The following is an 18,060-nucleotide window of genomic DNA, read 5'->3' as shown; positions in this document are numbered from 1 at the left end:
TATAATGAGCAGGGCTAGAGGCTCTACAGTGAAATAAGCCAATAAACACTAACCAGAACAGCAATGGACAAGGCATATTTACATTAATGAGAGGCATGCTTAGCCGAGCGATCATAAGGGTCCAGTGAGTAGTGAGGTTGGTTGGGGTCACGGCGATTCAGACAGCTAGCCGGGCCATGGGTGGAGGTCTGTTTTTAGCCACCTTGTGCGTTTCCGTCGGTAGATTAGTGGGGTTCTGTATGGTAGAGGGGACCAATCCAATTGGCAGAATAGATATATTTATATTTGCCCAAGAAAATTGTCCGATAGACCTATTCAGATAGCAGCCGATAAGACAGCTAACGATTAGCGGGCCGCAGATGGGCGTTCAGGTAACGTTGCGACGGATGTGCCAGTTGGATAACTCCCTCGGGCAGAATAACGTCGGTAGTCCAGTCGTGAAGGCCCGGTGGGGCTCCGCATCGGCAGTAAAACGGGTCCGGATAGGTGTTTGTAGCTCAAGAGTGGCTGATGGAACTCTTCAGCTGGCTAGCTCCGGAATAATTTATGTTTGCTCCGGGACCGACGTTAGCCAATAGTCACTCGGATAGCAGCTAGCTAGCTGCAAGATCCAGGTGTAAATGTCCAGAGCTTGCGGTAGAAATCTGGGGATATGGAGAGAAAATAGGTCCGGTATGCTCTGGTCTGAGTCATGTTGTACAAAACTGGCGATAGCTTTTCGAGCTAAAGGATAGCTGATGACCGCCAACCGTGGTTAGCTGAATACTAACGTTAGCCAGTGAATTGGCTAGCTTCTGGCTAGCTTCTGTTGTGGATTTCAGATTTGAGGTGAATAATACCTTTTTCTTTTAATTGGTGAGGCGGGTTGCAGGAGAGTGTTTTGAAGTTGAGTTTTTAGAAATAAAAATATATATATAAAAAGATATGCGAAGAAAATATGTAAATACACTGCTCAAATAAAGGGAACACTTAAACAACACAATGTAACTCCAAGTCAATCACACTTCTGTGAAATCAAACTGTCCACTTAGGAAGCAACACTGATTGACAATAAATTTCACATGCTGTTGTGCAAATGGAATAGACAAATGGTGGAAATTATAGGCAATTAGCAAGACAACCCCCAAAACAGGAGTGATTCTGCAGGTGGTGACCACAGACCACTTCTCAGTTCCTATGCTTCCTGGCTGATGTTTTGGTCACTTTTGAATGCTGGCGGTGCTCTCACTCTAGTGGTAGCATGAGACGGAGTCTACAACCCACACAAGTGGCTCAGGTAGTGCAGTTCATCCAGGATGACACATCAATGCGAACTGTGGCAAATAGGTTTGCTGTGTCTGTCAGCGTAGTGTCCAGAGCATGCAGGCGCTACCAGGAGACAGGCCAGTACATCAGGAGACGTGGAGGGGGCCGTAGGAGGGCAACAACCCAGCAGCAGGACCGCTACTTCCGCCTTTGTGCAAGGAGGTGCACTGCCAGCGACCTGCAAAATGACCTCCAGCAGGCCACAAATGTGCATATGTCTGCTCAAACGGTCAGAAACAGACTCAATGAGGGTGGTATGAGGGCCCGACGTCCACAGGTGGGGGTTGTGCTTACAGCCCAACACCGTGCAGGACGTTTTGCATTTGCCAGAGAACACCAAGATTGGCAAATTCGCCACTGGCGCCCTGTGCTCTTCACAGATGAAAGCAGGTTCACACTGAGCACATGAGCACATGTGACAGACGTGACAGAGTCTGGAGACGCCGTGGAGAACGTTCTGCTGCCTGCAACATCCTCCAGCATGACCGGTTTGGCGATGGGTCAGTCATGGTGTGGGGTGGCATTTCTTTGTGGGGCCGCACAGCCCTCCATGTGCTCGCCAGAGGTAGCCTGACTGCCATTAGGTACCGAGATGAGATCCTCAGACCCCTTGTGAGACCATATGCTGACACATGCACATTTGTGGCCTGCTGGAGGTCATTTTGCAGGTCGCTGGCAGTGCACCTCCTTGCACAAAGGCGGAGGTAGCGGTCCTGCTGCTGGGTTGTTGCCCTCCTACGGCCCCCTCCACGTCTCCTGACGTACTGGCCTGTCTCCTGGTAGTGCCTGCATGCTCTGGACACTACGCTGACAGACACAGCAAACCTTTTTGCCACAGTTCGCATTGATGTGCCATCCTGGATGAATTGCACTACCTGAGCCACTTGTGTGGGTTGTAGACTCCGTCTCATGCTACCACTAGAGTGAGAGCACCGCCAGCATTCAAAAGTGACCAAAACATCAGCCAGGAAGCATAGGAACTGAGAAGTGGTCTGTGGTCACCACCTGCAGAATCACTCCTGTTTTGGGGGGTGTCTTGCTAATTGCCTATAATTTCCACCTTTTGTCTATTCCATTTGCACAACAGCATGTGACATTTATTGTCAATCAGTGTTGCTTCCTAAGTGGACAGTTTGATTTCACAGAAGTGTGATTGACTTGGAGTTACATTGTGTTGTTTAAGTGTTCCCTTTATTTTTTTGAGCAGTGTATATATATACACAGGACACGACAAGACGAGGACAAAGGACGTCTGACTGCTATGCCATCTTGGATATAGGTGATAGATATAGGGAGGAGGTCAGAGACTCTCCTTCAACGTGATCAAGACTAAGGAGATGGACTTCAGGAAAAGGAGGACCGAGCATGTCGCCATTCTCATCGACGGGGCTGTAGTGGAGCAGGTTGAGAGCTTCAAGTTCCTTGGTGTCTACATCACCAACAAACTAACATGGTCTAAGCACACCAAGACAGTCGTGAAGAGGGCACGACAAAACCTAATCCCCCTCAGGAGACTTAAAAGATTTGGCATGGGTCCTCAGATCAGTTGCACCATCGAGAGCATCCTGACTAGTTGCATCACTGCCTGGTATGGCAACTGCTCGGCCTCCAACCCAGAGGGTAGTGTGAACGGCCCAGTACATCACTGTGGCCAAGCTTCCTGCCATCCAGGAACTCTATGCCAGGCAGTGTCAGAGGAAGGCCCTAAACATTGTCAAAGACTCCAGCCACCCTACTCATAGACTGTTCTCTCTGCTACCTCACGGCAAGCAGTACCGGAGCGCCAAGTCTAGGTCCAAGAGACTTCAAAACAGATTCTACCCCCAAGCCATAAGACTACTGAACATCTAATCAAATGGATACCCAGACTACTTGCATTGCCCACCCCCTCCCCCACCATTTTACACAGCTGCTACTCTCTGTTATTATCTATGCATAAGTCACTTTAATAACTCTACCCACATGTACAGTACATATTACCTCAATTACCTCGAACCAAACGGTGCCCCCGCACATTTACTCTGTACCTGTTACCCCCTGTACATAGCCTTGCTATTGTTATTTTACTGATGCTCTTTAATTTAATTTTGTTGTATTTTTCTTAAAACTGCATTGTTGGTTAAGGGCTTGCAAGTGAGCATTTCACTGTAAGGTCTACATCTATTGTATTCGGCGTATGTGACAAATTAAATTTGATTCGATTTGATATGCTGAGGCAGTGAGGAAACACTTTTGCCAAAGACCCAGCTAAAACACCAGACTCCAATACTCAACTAATCATGATCTTCAGTTTAGAATGCAATTCGTTTAATCAGCTGTGTTTGCCAGGGATGGGGAAAACGTGTGACACCACTCCGGCCCTGAGGACCTGATCTAACAGCGGTCAAAACATTAAGAACACCTTCCTAACATTGAGCTGATTTAACAAGTGACATCAATAAGGGATCATAGCTTTTTCCTGGATTCACCTGGTCAGTCTATACAGTTGAAGTCGGAAGTTTACATACACTTAGATTGGAGTCATTAAAACTCGTTTTTCAACCACTCCACAAATTTCTTGTTAACAAACTATAGATTTGGCAAGTCGGTTAGGACATCTATTTTGTGCATGACACAAGTAATTTTTCCAACAACTGTTTAAGACAGATTACTTCACTTATAATTCACTGTATCACAATTCCAGTGGGTGAGAAGTTTACATACACTAAGTTGACTGTGCCTTTAAACAGCTTGGAACATTCCAGAAAATGGTGTCATGGCTTTAGAAGCTTCTGATAGGCTAATTGACATTATTTGAGTCAATTTGAAGTGTACCTGTGGATGTATTTCAAGGCCTACCTTCAAACTCAGTGCCTTTTTGCTTGACATCATGGGAAAATATGAATAAATCAGCCAAGACCTCAGAAAAAAAATTGTAGACCTCCACAAGTCTGGTTCATCCTTGGGAGCAATTTCCAAACGGCTGAAGGTCCCACCTTCATCTGTACAAATAATAGTATTCAAGTATAAATACCATTGGACCACGCAGCTGTCATAACGCTCAGGAAGGAGACGCGTTCTGTCTCCTAGAGATGAACGTACTTTGGTGCGAAAAGGGCAAATTAATCCCAGAACAACAGCAAAGGACCTTGTGAAGATGCTGGAGGAAACAGATACAAAAGTATCTATATCCACAGTGAAACAAGTCCTATATCGACATAACCTGAAAGGCCGCTCAGCAAGGAAGAAGCAACTGCTCCAAAACCGCCATAAAAAAGTTAGACAACGGTTTGCAACTGCACATGGGGACAAAGATCGTACTTTTTGGAGAAATGTCCTCTGGTCTGATGAAACAAAAATAGAACTGTTTGGCCATAATGACCATCGTTATGTTTGGAGGAAAAAGGGGGAGGCTTGTAAGCCGAAGAACACCATCCCAACCGTGAAGCACGGGGGTGACAGCATCATGTTGTGGGGGTGCTTTGCTGCAGGAGGGACTGGTGCACTTCACAAAATAGATGGCATCATGATGCAGGAAAATTATGTTGATATATTGAAGCAACATCTCAAGACATCAGTCAGGAAGTTAAAGCTTGGTCTCAAATGGGTCTTCCAAATGGACAATGACCCCAAGCATACTTCCAAAGTTGTGGCAAAATGGCTTAAGGACAACAAAGTCAAGGTATTGGAGTGCCCATCACAAAGCCCTGACCTCAATCCTATAGAAGATTTCTGGGCAGAACTGAAAAAGCGTGTGCGAGCAAGGAGGCCTACAAACCTGACTCAGTTACACCAGGTCTGTCAGGAGGAATGGGCCAAAATTTACCCAAATTATTGTAGGAAGCTTGTGGAAGGCTACCCGGAACGTTTGACCCAAGTTCAACAATTTTAAAGGCAATGCTATCAAATACTAATTGAGTGTATGTAAACTTCTGACCCACTTGGAATGTGATAAAAGAAATAAAAGCTAAAATAAATCATTCTCTCTACTATTATTCTGACATTTCACATTCTTAAAATAAAGTGGGGACCCTAACTGACCTAAAACAGGGAATTTTTACTAGGATTAAATGTCAGGAATTGTGAAAAACTGAGTTTAAATGTATTTGGCTAAGGTGTATGTAAACGTCCGACTTCAACTGTATGTCCTGGAAAGAGCAGGTGTCCTTAATGTTTTGTACACTCAGTGTACAACATTAATCCCCAACACACCCCGCCACCCCTTCCCACTACTTTGACCCAAACAGATCCTACACCAGGCCATCGGCCTGGGAGGCTGGACACCCTTCTCTCAAAACCCCCTGTAGTTCTTTCGCACTAAAAAATGAGGACATATAGACTGACCAGGTGAATCCAGGAAAAAGCTATGATCCCTTATCAATGTCAATTTTTAAATCAACTCAATATTAGGAAGATGTTCTTAATGTTTTGTACACTCAGATCAGGTCCTCAGGGGCCGGAGTAGTGTCACACGTTTTCCCCATCCCTAGCAAACACAGCTGATTAAACAAATTGCATTCTAAACTGAAGATCATGACTAGTTAAGTATTGGAGTCTGGTGTGTTAGCTGGGTCTGGTGCAAAAGTGTGACACCAATCACAGGTCCCCGAGGACTAGAGTTGCCCATCCCTGGGTTAGATGGTGGTGCAACACATTTTCTTTGAGAACGAATGTGCAATGCACTTTCCAAACTGTGAAAGGCAGCAATACGCAACATATTGTCTAGTCTGCCGGAAAAACACACGAAGAAGAGGCGCAGTTTAGACACACAGCAAGCAGCCCAGGGCACGTACACAACCCACTGTGTATTTCCGTGTTACTTCCTTGTTCTGTTTTATCTCTGGTATGTTTCGGGAGAGAAATGTGTAGACAGCGGTAATTATTTTTTGATTCGGATACTTATCAATGCGAGCGACACATACGTCTAATAACTGTTTTCTTTGGATCCCCGCCTTGCGGTTACTGATTCGTCAAGACCCGCTGAGGTGATCAGGAGCTGTAGGACTTCTTCACCCCAGTACTTCTCGTCGATGGCAGACTCCCGAGAAAGAAGGAAAACAGGCGAAGATGAGCCTCAGGGTGCAGTTGGGGGTGAAGGTAAATATTAATATGCGCTTGAGACTTTGCAAGATCGTCACCTGAATTTTTTTAATCTAAAATATTGTCAACTAACACAAAGTATAGGGTCCCGTCAGAATCCTTGGTTGTGGTCGAAGCTAGACTTTGTTTTCCCCCGATCTTTCAGCATGTAGGCGTAGTTAGACTAATTAGCGAAATGGTGAAAACAGTATTAGTGAGGTCGGCTATTTCAACATGTAAAAATCTATCTCTAAAAATCTACAACTATTTTGGGCTACACACTTTGAGCTTGGAAGGCCATAGGAATGTCCTCTGACGTCACTTCACTGTAACAATGAAACAAAAAGTGTAATACAAGGTCAAATCAACATCATAAGGTCGGAAAGTCTAGAAAGAGGCCCGAGTCCCCGAGTTGGATGACTGTTCAAGTCGATTTTTCCCAGTCGGGGGTCTTTTTTTTCCCGAGTTTCAAGTTGTTTTGAACGCACTGAAGTTGGAGGTTAAAGATTTCCGAGTTCCCGAGCTTCCAGTTGTTTTGAACGCGGCATAACTCTAACCCCCAAGTAAAGTGGCATACAAAGTCTACATCATAAAGGAAACATGCAGGTCCTGGGAGTGAGAAAAGTCTCTGCCAATTTGAATTGGAGCGCAATGCGTGATTAACACATCTATCTTATCACCACAATAAACTGTCATGTCATTAAAACATTGATAATAAAAACATAAAATCACTAACAACATTTTTGTAACAGATGTCGTCGACGACAGAATTATGGAACAAGGAGCTGTTGTTTTAAGAGGGTAAATAAACTTAGCACTGCCATTAGTATCCAACCTGATGATCACATTATCCATTTTCACAAAATATTTGTACATTTTTATCCGTGAAGGTATGTCATAGAGAGGGTCAGTGCAGAAAACCCAGAGAGGCGTTTGACTCCAGAGGACCTTGGTGGCAGACCCAACGAACAAGAGGACCACCAAGTCAAAGACGTGGTTCACCAGCTGCTGCTGATCGCTGATGACCTGAACAAAAATGCTGAGCTACAACAGTATGACATTATTTTCTTCTGAATTAGCATATTAGATACAGTGCCTTCAGAAAGTATTCATACCCCTTGACTTATTCAAAATGTTGTCGTGTTTCAGTCTGAATTCAAAATGGGTTAAATTGTTGTTATTCTCACCCATCTATCTACACACAATATCCCACTTGACAAAAGTTTTTATTTACATTTTCTATGTTTGCAAATTGATTGAAAATGAAATACAGAAATAGCTCATTTACATAACTATTCACACCCTGAGTCAATACTTTGTACAATCACCTTTGGCAGCGATTACAGCTGTGAGTCTCTCTTGGTAAGTCAAAAAGCGCTTTCCACACCTGGACATTTCCCCTTAATTATTTTCAAAATTCTTCAAGCTCTGTCAAATTGGTTGTTGATCATTGCTAGACAACCATTTTCAGGCATCGCCGTAGATTTAAGTCAAAACTGTACCTCGGCCACTCAGGAACATTCACTGTCTTCTTGGTAAGCAGCTCTAGGTGTTTTAGGTTATTGTCCTGCTGTAAGGTGTATTCATCTCACAGTGTCTGGTGGAAAGTAGACTGAACCAGGTTTTCCTCTAGGATTTTGCCTGTGCTTAGCTCTATTCCATTTCTATTTTATCCTGACAAACTCCCCAGTCCTTAACAATTACAAGCATACCCATAACATGATGCAGCCACAATTATGCTTGGAAATATGGAGAGTGGTACTCAGTAATGTGGTGTATTGGATTTGCCTTAAAAATAACACCTTGTATTCAGGACAAAAAGTTAATTGTTTCGCCACATTTGTTTTTCAGTATTACTTTAGTGCCTTGTTGAAAACAGGATGCATATTTTGGAATATTTTTATTCTGTACAGGCTTCCTCTTCCAAAGTTACCATTGGCATCATGGGGAAGTGGTTTCCTTCCTCTCCGGTAACTGAGTTAGGAAGGACGTCTGTATATTTGTAGTGACTGGGTGTATTGATACATCCAAAGTGTAATTTATAACTTCACCATGCTCAAAGGGATATTCAATGTCTTGTTTAGTTTTTTACCCATCTACCCTTCTTTGCGAAGCATTGGAAAACCTCCTTGGTCTTTGTGGTTGAATCTGTGTTTGAAATTCACTGCTCCACTGCAGGACCTTACAATTATCTGTACGTGTGGGGTACAGAGATGAGGTAGTTATTCAAAAATCATGTTAAACACTATTATTCCACACAGAGTGAGTTCATGCAACTTCCTATGTAACTTGTTAAGCAAATTTTTACCTCCTGAACTTACAGTATTTTGGCTTCCTATAACAAAGAGGTGAATACTTACGGACTCATGACATCAGCTTTTCATTTTTAATTAATTTGTAAACATAAAAAATAAAAAAACATAATTCTACTTTGGCATTATGGGATATTGTGTGTAGGCCAGTGACAAAAATAAATAAATTTAATCCATTTTAAATTCACACTGTAATGCAACAAAATGTGGAATTAGTCAAGAGGTGTGAATATTTTCTGAAGGCACTGTATTTGGCTGGTCTATGTGATTGTGGTGGTTTTATGTACTATTTCACTCAACCAACAAAGAATATAAGCCTGGATGTGAACACAAATGAGTATGTTCCCATATCCTGTTGTAGTGGTTTGGCAAATTGGCATCAAATTAAGAACTTTATTATTTTATCATTGTTTCATTTCCTTGACAACAAGAAAACATGGAAAGAGAAACTCTTACTTTTCCTCAGTTTCTAATTATTTGTCTTTCCTTCCTCGGACAGCCTAATAAGCACAGTCCAGGTAAACTGTGCCCAGGAAGTGTTCTTCTCAGTGGCCAGGGAAATCTTTGCAGATGGTATCAACTGGGGCAGAGTGGTCTCCCTGTTTCACTTGGCCTACAAGCTCATTTACAAGGTAACACCCCGAATGTGCCTGTTACTGAATATGAAATCATTGAAACTTACAAATGTAAAGTTTTTAAATGCCAGCAGCATACAAGCCTGCATCCCACTGCTGGCCTGCTTCTAAAGCTAAGCAGGGTTGGTCCTGGTTTGTCCCTGGATGGGAGACCAGATGCTGCTGGAAGTGGTGTTGGAGGCCCCCTTTACTCTGGTCTAAAAAAAATATCCCAATGCAGTGATTGGAGACATTGCCCTGTGTAGGGTGCCGTTTTTCGGATGGGACGATAAACGGGTGTCCTGACACTTTGGTAACTAAAGATCCCATGGCACATAACCCCAGTATCCTGGCTAAATTCCCAATCTGGCCTTCATACCATCACGGTCACCTAATCATCCCCAGTTTACAATTGGCTCATTCATCCCCCCTCCTCTCCCCTGTAACTATTCCCCAGGTTGTTGCTGTAAATGAGAATGTGTTCTCAGTCAACTTACCTGGTTAAATAAAACATGAGTAAAATAAAGCAGAATGAATTTCCCCTCACACTATATGTATATTTGTTATCCCCCTTTCCAAGGCACTGACACAGAACCACTTAGAAATCATCAAGAAGGTTATTAGCTGGGTATTACAGTTCATCAGGGAAAATGTCTCCTCTTGGATCCGACAGCAAGGAGGATGGGTGAGTACCCTGCTGGAGTATACCAACATGCCCACCCATGAAGACTCCACCGCCAGATGTACAATGAGACTATATTTTACTTCAAAATACCACAAGAGCAGAGACCCTATCACAGTCAGTACATGCATGCAGTAAAGAGATTAATTGAAAACAGACAGTGGGGAGATAGAGGACTGACGTTTTCAGTGGTGCCCATTTTTTAATACAAAAAAAAAGCTGATCTAACAAAGTGGATATTTGTCAAATCTGTCAGGATGTATGTTTTCGAAAAGGCCCACAATGTGCTTACTGAAATCTGATTTGGTGCATAATATTTCATGTCCTTTTTGCATGTCTGCTTAATGTCAACCACCGTTCGGATAAGCTGATAGCGTAGCTAGCCATATAGCAATTAGTGGTGGTATTTTTAAGTTGTTTTTAAGTGTAATGCAATTGATTGGTAAAGATGACGTGAACATGTATTGCGGGTGACATACATATAAGCGTTGTACACTCTTTTTTTTTTTTTTTACACCGACATGGTGTCAAATACACATGTAAACAATGGCTTAAATGTAGGCCAACTTTGATGTGCGGTAATGAGGAGATTCTGGACCTATCCCCCACAGCGTTTCCATGGCCTGTCCATTGTTTTGGACAAACTCTTATTAACTGATCTATTCAAGAATGCACATCTGACAAGTATAGCCTTAAGTCGCACGCCCGTCTGACCAACCAAAATGTAAACGATGCTAGTTGATAAGTTCTTGTACACACTACGTATGGTGACTCACACATGCATGCACATCAAGAGGAGGAAGCGCTCACTCCTACTCAAATACGACCATGCACATGTGTGTACTCGATGGCCAATGCAGGCAGGCAGTTCCGATGTGGGCAACACCGAGTTCAACTACCTGTGCCACGTCGCAGTACTGTCAGTTCATAAAGCTAAGCTTGTTTGATGATGAGTAACCTTGCCTCATGCCTATAGATCCCAGAACTAGCACTAAGGCTTTAGCTCAGCAGGCTGAATGGTATTGAATCCAACCTACGACTATGGTTAGTACGGACAATTGTGATGGTTCCACTGTTGTGTGATTTTAACTTTTTTCTTTTTGCTTCCAGGAGGCGGTTGTTAGCACCGTGTCACATTGGCGTACTGTGTCGCTTGTGGCTGCAGTGGCTTTCGTGATGGCCATGGTTTACTGGAGGAAAACACGCTGACATCATCTCAGGAAGTGCCCTTGGTGAAATCAAAGTGCCCTTAAAATGTGGACAGTTCTCTAGGAAGACGGGTTAATGTGTTATGTCCTGTGCAGTTGATTTGACTTTGGGGCAAAGGTGACCTAGTAATCCTTTTTTTTTTTTTTTTACACATATACATATATATATGAATGAATGATGAATTGATCTGAAAATGGATAGTCTAGAGGCTTTTTGGTACTGTACTCCACACTGAGCAAGTATTTATTAGTACCAATGTGAAACTGAATTTTTCAAACATATTTTTCTATTGCTCAAAAAAGAACCTTGTAAGGTGTTTTATTAAATGATGTTTTATTGGACATTAGATGTTTTATTGAATCCCTAATCTATTGATTTTGGAATTAAAAGTAAACCACTACTATTTTTTTCACAGCTCTAAATATGTATTATTTCTATGTATCTGAATGGACCAAATGTATTTTTAAATCGTGGCAAACATGCACGCATGTTTAATAAAAATACCTTTGCCAAAGCTAAGTAATATTGAATTTGTCATTTACTTTTAAGTGTTTGCTCGTTAACTCCACTTCCTGAGTAAACTTTAGTTTGGGACCATACTAACTCTATCATGGTTTGACCAGATCCCCCATTCACTAATATGTTTTAAGACATACGTTTATGGTTCTTTCTCCTCAAACCTGAAAGAATTGCCTCATCCCAAGCGTGGGCAATCTTACCCAGCAAAGCCTGGTGTGGGTGTACTCTTTTGTTCCGGGTGTACTCTTTTGTTCCAGCCTAGAGGTAACACACCTGATTCCACTAATCAATCTTGTATAATAGAATGACATGCAGTACTATGCTTAAACCTCAAGATGTCGTAGTACTCTTATGAGAAATATGTTGGCGTATTGTCAACAAAATTGGAATTGTACATAGTCTAAACTATTTCACAAACTAAATTTAGTCTGCGGTATAAATGATAGAAGCCTTTCACCCAATCCTTTCTTACTTCTTATAACCAAGGCCATGATGACCATTGTGGATATTTTTTATTCTAACAAGTTTACCTGAGCTGTAAGCCCAGACACTAAAAACAAATTGACATTCGGGTGGGATTACAGATTTTTTACCCCCCAAATTTTTCCACCTCATTTATTGTATTAATATTACCATGAATATGGTATTATGTCATTGGGAAACTGCCATCATACAAGATGAATCATTAACATCACATCTGCCAACCACAGAACTGTACCTTTTCAGGATCTATTGAGTGTCATTGAGTGATTCTGTTGTTAGTCCTTTACCTTTCTGACAAGATGAACATGCTGGGTTATATAGACACGATCAATGATATTACATAACACATGCCTCTCAATTAACCTTATTAGACTGCTCTGATTGCAAAAAGGATGAACATGTATTATTAATCATGTATTAATTGTCTCAGTGTAAGTGTAATTAACTCTATTCTCAACCAAGGGCCGGATTCAATCAAGACCGCAGGAAACGGACACTAATGAAACATTCTGTTCCCTGCGCAAGGGAAGGTTTTTGTTTCATTGTGTAAACACTCACCAATAAGTGTGTAAAAATCTTATTTTATGCCACTGGCGCAATGTGATTTTTATTCAATGCAGGTTCCACCAGTGTGAGTCTGATTGAATTCTTCAACGCCAGTATTTTCCATTGCGTCACATTGACAGTGTCCCTTGCACGTGACGATTTGCCACTGTCTTCACCTGTGTACTGCTTTGCCTGGCCCATCTCCAACAGACACAGCTGTGCAAATTGCACCTGTCTTAGCACAACATACAGACAAAAAAAGCGTGGGGATATGATAGAGCACCCAAATGTTGTTAAGCAGCACAAAGAGGAACTCCTCCGCGGTGGTTACACAATGTGTGAGTCCCAGACATGTGCGTGGCATCCTCTTCTACAAAATTAATTATTTGGGCAGTATTATTTACAAGTATGCAGCATCTAATTATTTTTGAAGAATGTGGGTGTGCACCTTTTTTTTTACCTCATGATTCGTATTTTTACAATTAGTCATTGAATGTCCAACGGTAACTGGGGTTGCCGATTTCTGGGCATGGGGAAAGATTTAACTTTAATTTCCCCCTCCCTATTGGTAACATACATTCTGAATCAAACCACAAAACGCCTGCTAGATCACATGCTCAACAGGCGTCTGGCATCTCACTCTAGTCAGCTGACATCTTTAGCCAATCTGCTGAACATGGCTGTCACTGCCGCGAGGTAAACACAGGGCTAATAACCAGTGATCCACGCGACCTCTAAAAAGTGAAGGCAACCAAATATCACTCAGTGGTGCAGTAGATACAGAGGAGAAACCCTGAGTGACATCAGCCCAGTCATCACTGCGTCGTCAGAGAGGCTAACACACTGACAGTGGACTGGTCTCTGCACTTTACTAGATCTCACTAAACATCCTGCTGTACATGCGTGTTGCCATTTGTAAATGGATGGTTGTTTACAATTTAGGTCATTTCTGTAAAATATCCTTTAATAGTACATGTGAACTTTAAACCACATTTACCCCCTCATGTGACATCAGCCCTCTCCTATGACAGAGAGTTAATAGTTATGATGTGGTGATAGCTAAAGCAAATTCAAAACTTCTAAAGACTGCAATAGGCGAGGATTGCTCCATGACACGGAACAAAAGTCGGTGTGATCCCACGTGGTCCTCAGTAGCTCAGTTGGTAGTGCATGGCTCTTGCAATGCCAGGATAGCGTTGGGACCACTTAAACGTCAAAAATGTATGCACGCATGACTGTAAGTCGCTTTGAATAAAGGTGTCTGCTAAATGGCATATATTATCATGGTAGCTAATGGCATCGTAAAGTAGGTAAAGAAACAATAACCATTTCATGAAGTGACGTACTTCAAGCTTCAAGGTCCCCAACTCAAAGGTGAATGGCATTGCTGTGATAGTCAAAGCAAACAGAAATGGGCCAATTCTAAACTTAATTCTAAGTTTCTCTGACTTTTAGAGCAGATACAAACCTTATTTAGGACTACTTAGTCATCTCGGTGAGAGTCAACCACCTATGTGTTCCCTTCTGCACCTGTTCAAACCCCAGGGTCTCCTGACCACAGTGGATGCCAGGGGGGAAGAACACAACGCAAACCACTGGCACGTAGTGAGGGCTGGAAGAAAACAAACACAGAAAAGGAGAAAAAAAATGTATTATCAGAAAAGTTGCTTTACTATGAACAAATAAGCCAACTTTGCCTAAATTCCAACTGGACAATGTAATTAGCACATTTCACACTGCAATAGTCTTCATGTGTCTTCACCCAGTTTACAATTGGCTCATTCATTCCCCTCCTCTCCCCTGTAACTATTCCCCAGGTCGTTGCTGCAAATGAGAACGTGTTCTCAGTCAACTTACCTGGTAAAATAACGGTAAATGAATAAATAAATAAATAAATGTGGACATATTACATTAAAGCAGTATCCTTGATCATCTGAATGTATAGCTAAACAACATTGAAACAAATTTGGCGATGGAAGTGTACATTGGGAATAGCTAACCTCTCCATTAGGAAAAACTCAAATAGAATGAGATTATGCAATTTAGTAACAGATAGTATTCGAGCATCATAATGAGCGTCTACATCAGAGAATGTTGTAAGACTGTTGATAAGGTGATATTTTGTGCAAAGAGAGAAGACTTTTGGTCTGAAGCCCAGTATGTGCCCTGTGTTTGTGTCACAGCACCTGGGCATTAATTTACCCTTTTTCAATGGATAAAATACTTTTTTGTGTTCAATACTTTTTTTTAAATGATATTTCTCCAATCTTACACAAAGGTAAAAGTAAATTAGGTCCCACTTTAAACAAACAACAGCACCAGGCTTAATGAAGCATTCATAAACAGTTTTTTAAGGCCTATGCATCATATAATTTATAGGCATATATCATACTATATAGAGGGTAAGTGAATGAGACTATAAAGGGTGGCAAAGGGCTGATGTCACTTTTGGAAAGCACCAAATGTAAGCACCTTTAATCCCCCATTATGCTCTATGATTTATAAATGATTTGCGAGGCATATATATATATAGTGCTAATGAACACTTTAGGAATCTACTGTAATGGACATTAGAGTTCTTGGCAGTAGAAGGGCAAAAGTTTGAGAATAAAAATAGTTGGCCTCTGACGTTTCTATGTAGTTAGATTCTACCCCACCAGATGTCAGTATTCTTTGTTTAACTGTTCAGTGTTCCTATTTTTCACAAGAGACTATTAATTTACCATGCATGATAGCATTTAAACACTCTATTGTCACATTTAAGAATATATATGTTTTAATCAGTGGAGAACACAGCTTGGAAAGAATCTCAGCACCAATACTTGGCAGTATCTTAGTTCTCTTCTTGAGTTTTAAACTCTTTGCAACTTTTCAATCCCCACCATTTTAATATGTTTGATTACCACTGACATTGCATGTATACCTGATAAATATTTCATCAGTGACAGTATCATGGTAGATAGATATATTATATGAAATCTTATTGTGCACACCAGGAATATATTATTATATCATTGCAAGGCGAACATGTCCACCTGGACAGAGAAAAAAGAGACAATGCCATTGTAACAAATTTCCATGTGCGGCTTTCTGAAACATTTAGAAACACAAAAATGGTGCGCTATATATGACAATGTATAAATACCCCTCTTATCTTTATTAATAGGGAACCAGTGAATGGTTGTGCCACTGTTCCATGGTCACTTCAAATTCCATTCTGACAGCGAGGGCACTTAAAGCACTCTCCAGTGCTCATTCATGATCAACCTACAGCAATGTGAGGTTCAGCCAAAGCTTTTTTTAAGTTGAGCGGTTCACGGCAGTTATTCTAGACAAATTATCAACACTGAGGGATCCTTCAACTCCGATGTCGTCTAAGGAGGAACCTTTAACCCATTGTGTGCCTCTAATCCTCAACTCCCACCCCCGTGACCCCCGTTCACATCTCTGCTGCAGGGGAGGCCAACGACAGGGCAGCCAGACTCTACACTCATTAGATAAATCCTCATCACTCATTGTGATTATATTTTACGATGTAGACATGTGTACTGAGCAAGACAACACCAATAAAAACATTGTCCAAACATTATGCCCTAAAGGAAGAAAGGCATCAGACCACTGCATGGCCCAGGCTGCTGTGCAGTGCTGTTCAGCATCACCTAGTGTTTCTGTGGCTGGTTGGGTTAAAGCTTAGAGGGAGTTAATGCTCCTCCTGTGTGACCTATAATCCGCTGCTCCCTCTCTCTGGCTCTCCTGTTCAACTGAATGGAGAACTTGGGAGGTGGGTGAAAGGGAACAATTGTTATAGCTGGGGTGAACCTGCCTTTCAGACACTGTCTGTCTGCCCCTTGCCAGCTGTGCAGTTAGTGTTAGGGGATTTGTGATAATTTTCCCCACAGGGCCGTGTCCTCAACTCTGGTGAGGGAGTACTAACGGCTAGACTATGGGGAAAATGACCCCCTGCCTCTTGCAATAGGCCTCCATGGGGCTAGATGGGAGGCAACACTCTGCTCAGTGGTCTTACCCAACCCAAGGCCCCTCTTAAGGAATGCCTGAGAGAAGAGCCTTCATTGGTGATACAACTTACTTTTTAAATGAGTGTATTTACAATTTTATTTGACCTTTATTGAACTTGGCAAGTCAGTTAAGAACAAATTCTTATTTACAATGATGGCTTACGAGGGAACAGTGGGTTAACTGCTAAAATTAACTAACCTGGGAATGTAAAAGGGAAATCATTACATTATCCCAGTTTGAACATATAAATAGATGTGATGTCAGATGCCTTGTCTAGGAAAGCTGACCAATCTACCATCTGTGACTATATAGTTTTGCTGTGATTCTCTGTTGCAGCCGGTTTGTCTGGGAAAGGTTGACTTGCATCAACCACCTCAAATAGGATAAATGTCGGTGTGGTAGGGTTCTTAACCCGTTGTTTCTAGTTCCAATCTATATGATCCTAGGCTCTAGATCCATCTGTCTCACATCTGGTCAGTTTCATCTCCAGTGACTGACCAGGTCAAGGACTAGCCTCTTGTCCCACAACGCGAGACTAAGATAACTTTGTTTTCCCTGGTGGTAAAATAAGTATTTATAGAAATGCCAGCTTCACACGTTAAAACACTATAGGCCTTCTGACAGGACGAGACAGGGCCTGTAAAAGCATCTGTCTTATTTATTTTAACTCTGCTGGCCGGCCGCCCTGCATGCTGTCAGTCTGTCCTGCAGCAGGCAGCACACAGGACAGTTTTCAGGATTACAGAGGGAACTTAAGGTGTCCCACAGATATTTTCTCAGCTAAGGGATCACTGGAGCTGGCATCAGACTGAGTGTAGGCATGTCATGACTGTGGTTGACATTATAGGAGGCTCCATGAAGGGGAGAGATTGATTATCGCCCCAGATTGTGGAGTGAGCATTCGGATTTCCATGAAGAGGGGCACTAATGTTTTATTCCTCCTTATTGAACTGTTGGTCATAAAAACAGTCACATATTTCATCACGGGATATTCATTGCTGGGATATTTATGGTGTTTAAATTTAGAGAGGGCTGTGAAAAAATGCCTCCCTCTGAGCACTGGCAGACAGTATATCACTGAACCCCAGCGATGGTGGCCCTCAGATCTCTGTAACAAACTGACGCTGAGCCTCCCATGAACATTTAGAACATGTCAAGTCAGCAACCTAACATTAAACAACTAAAATGTCTTCAGAGAACAAGACACAGACAGAGGCACAAACATGGTAAGCTAACGTTCTTGTGGGATCATTTGAGCATCCCTCCTCCTCCCCTGAACCACCACCACCAACCAACAGCTTACTTACGTATCTGT

At 42.1% G+C, this 18,060-nt stretch overlaps 1 protein-coding gene across 1 annotated transcript; it reads left to right on the top strand.

Moving 5' to 3' along the window:
- Positions 1–6,031: 6,031 nt before the first annotated feature.
- On the top strand, positions 6,032–11,699 carry LOC129834207 (apoptosis regulator BAX-like). The gene is made up of 7 exons (XM_055898949.1): positions 6,032–6,127; positions 6,260–6,381; positions 7,116–7,164; positions 7,254–7,415; positions 9,175–9,307; positions 9,870–9,974; positions 11,082–11,699. Exons 2-7 carry the CDS (start codon positions 6,315–6,317, stop codon positions 11,178–11,180), a joined length of 615 nt encoding a protein of 204 aa, XP_055754924.1. The 5' UTR covers positions 6,032–6,127; positions 6,260–6,314; the 3' UTR covers positions 11,181–11,699.
- The last annotated feature ends 6,361 nt before the right edge of the window (positions 11,700–18,060 follow it).

The sequence above is a fragment of the Salvelinus fontinalis genome, chromosome 35, assembly GCF_029448725.1.
Source record: "Salvelinus fontinalis isolate EN_2023a chromosome 35, ASM2944872v1, whole genome shotgun sequence".
NCBI classification, from domain to species: domain Eukaryota; kingdom Metazoa; phylum Chordata; class Actinopteri; order Salmoniformes; family Salmonidae; genus Salvelinus; species Salvelinus fontinalis.
This window is presented reverse-complemented; position numbering and strand designations above follow the sequence as displayed.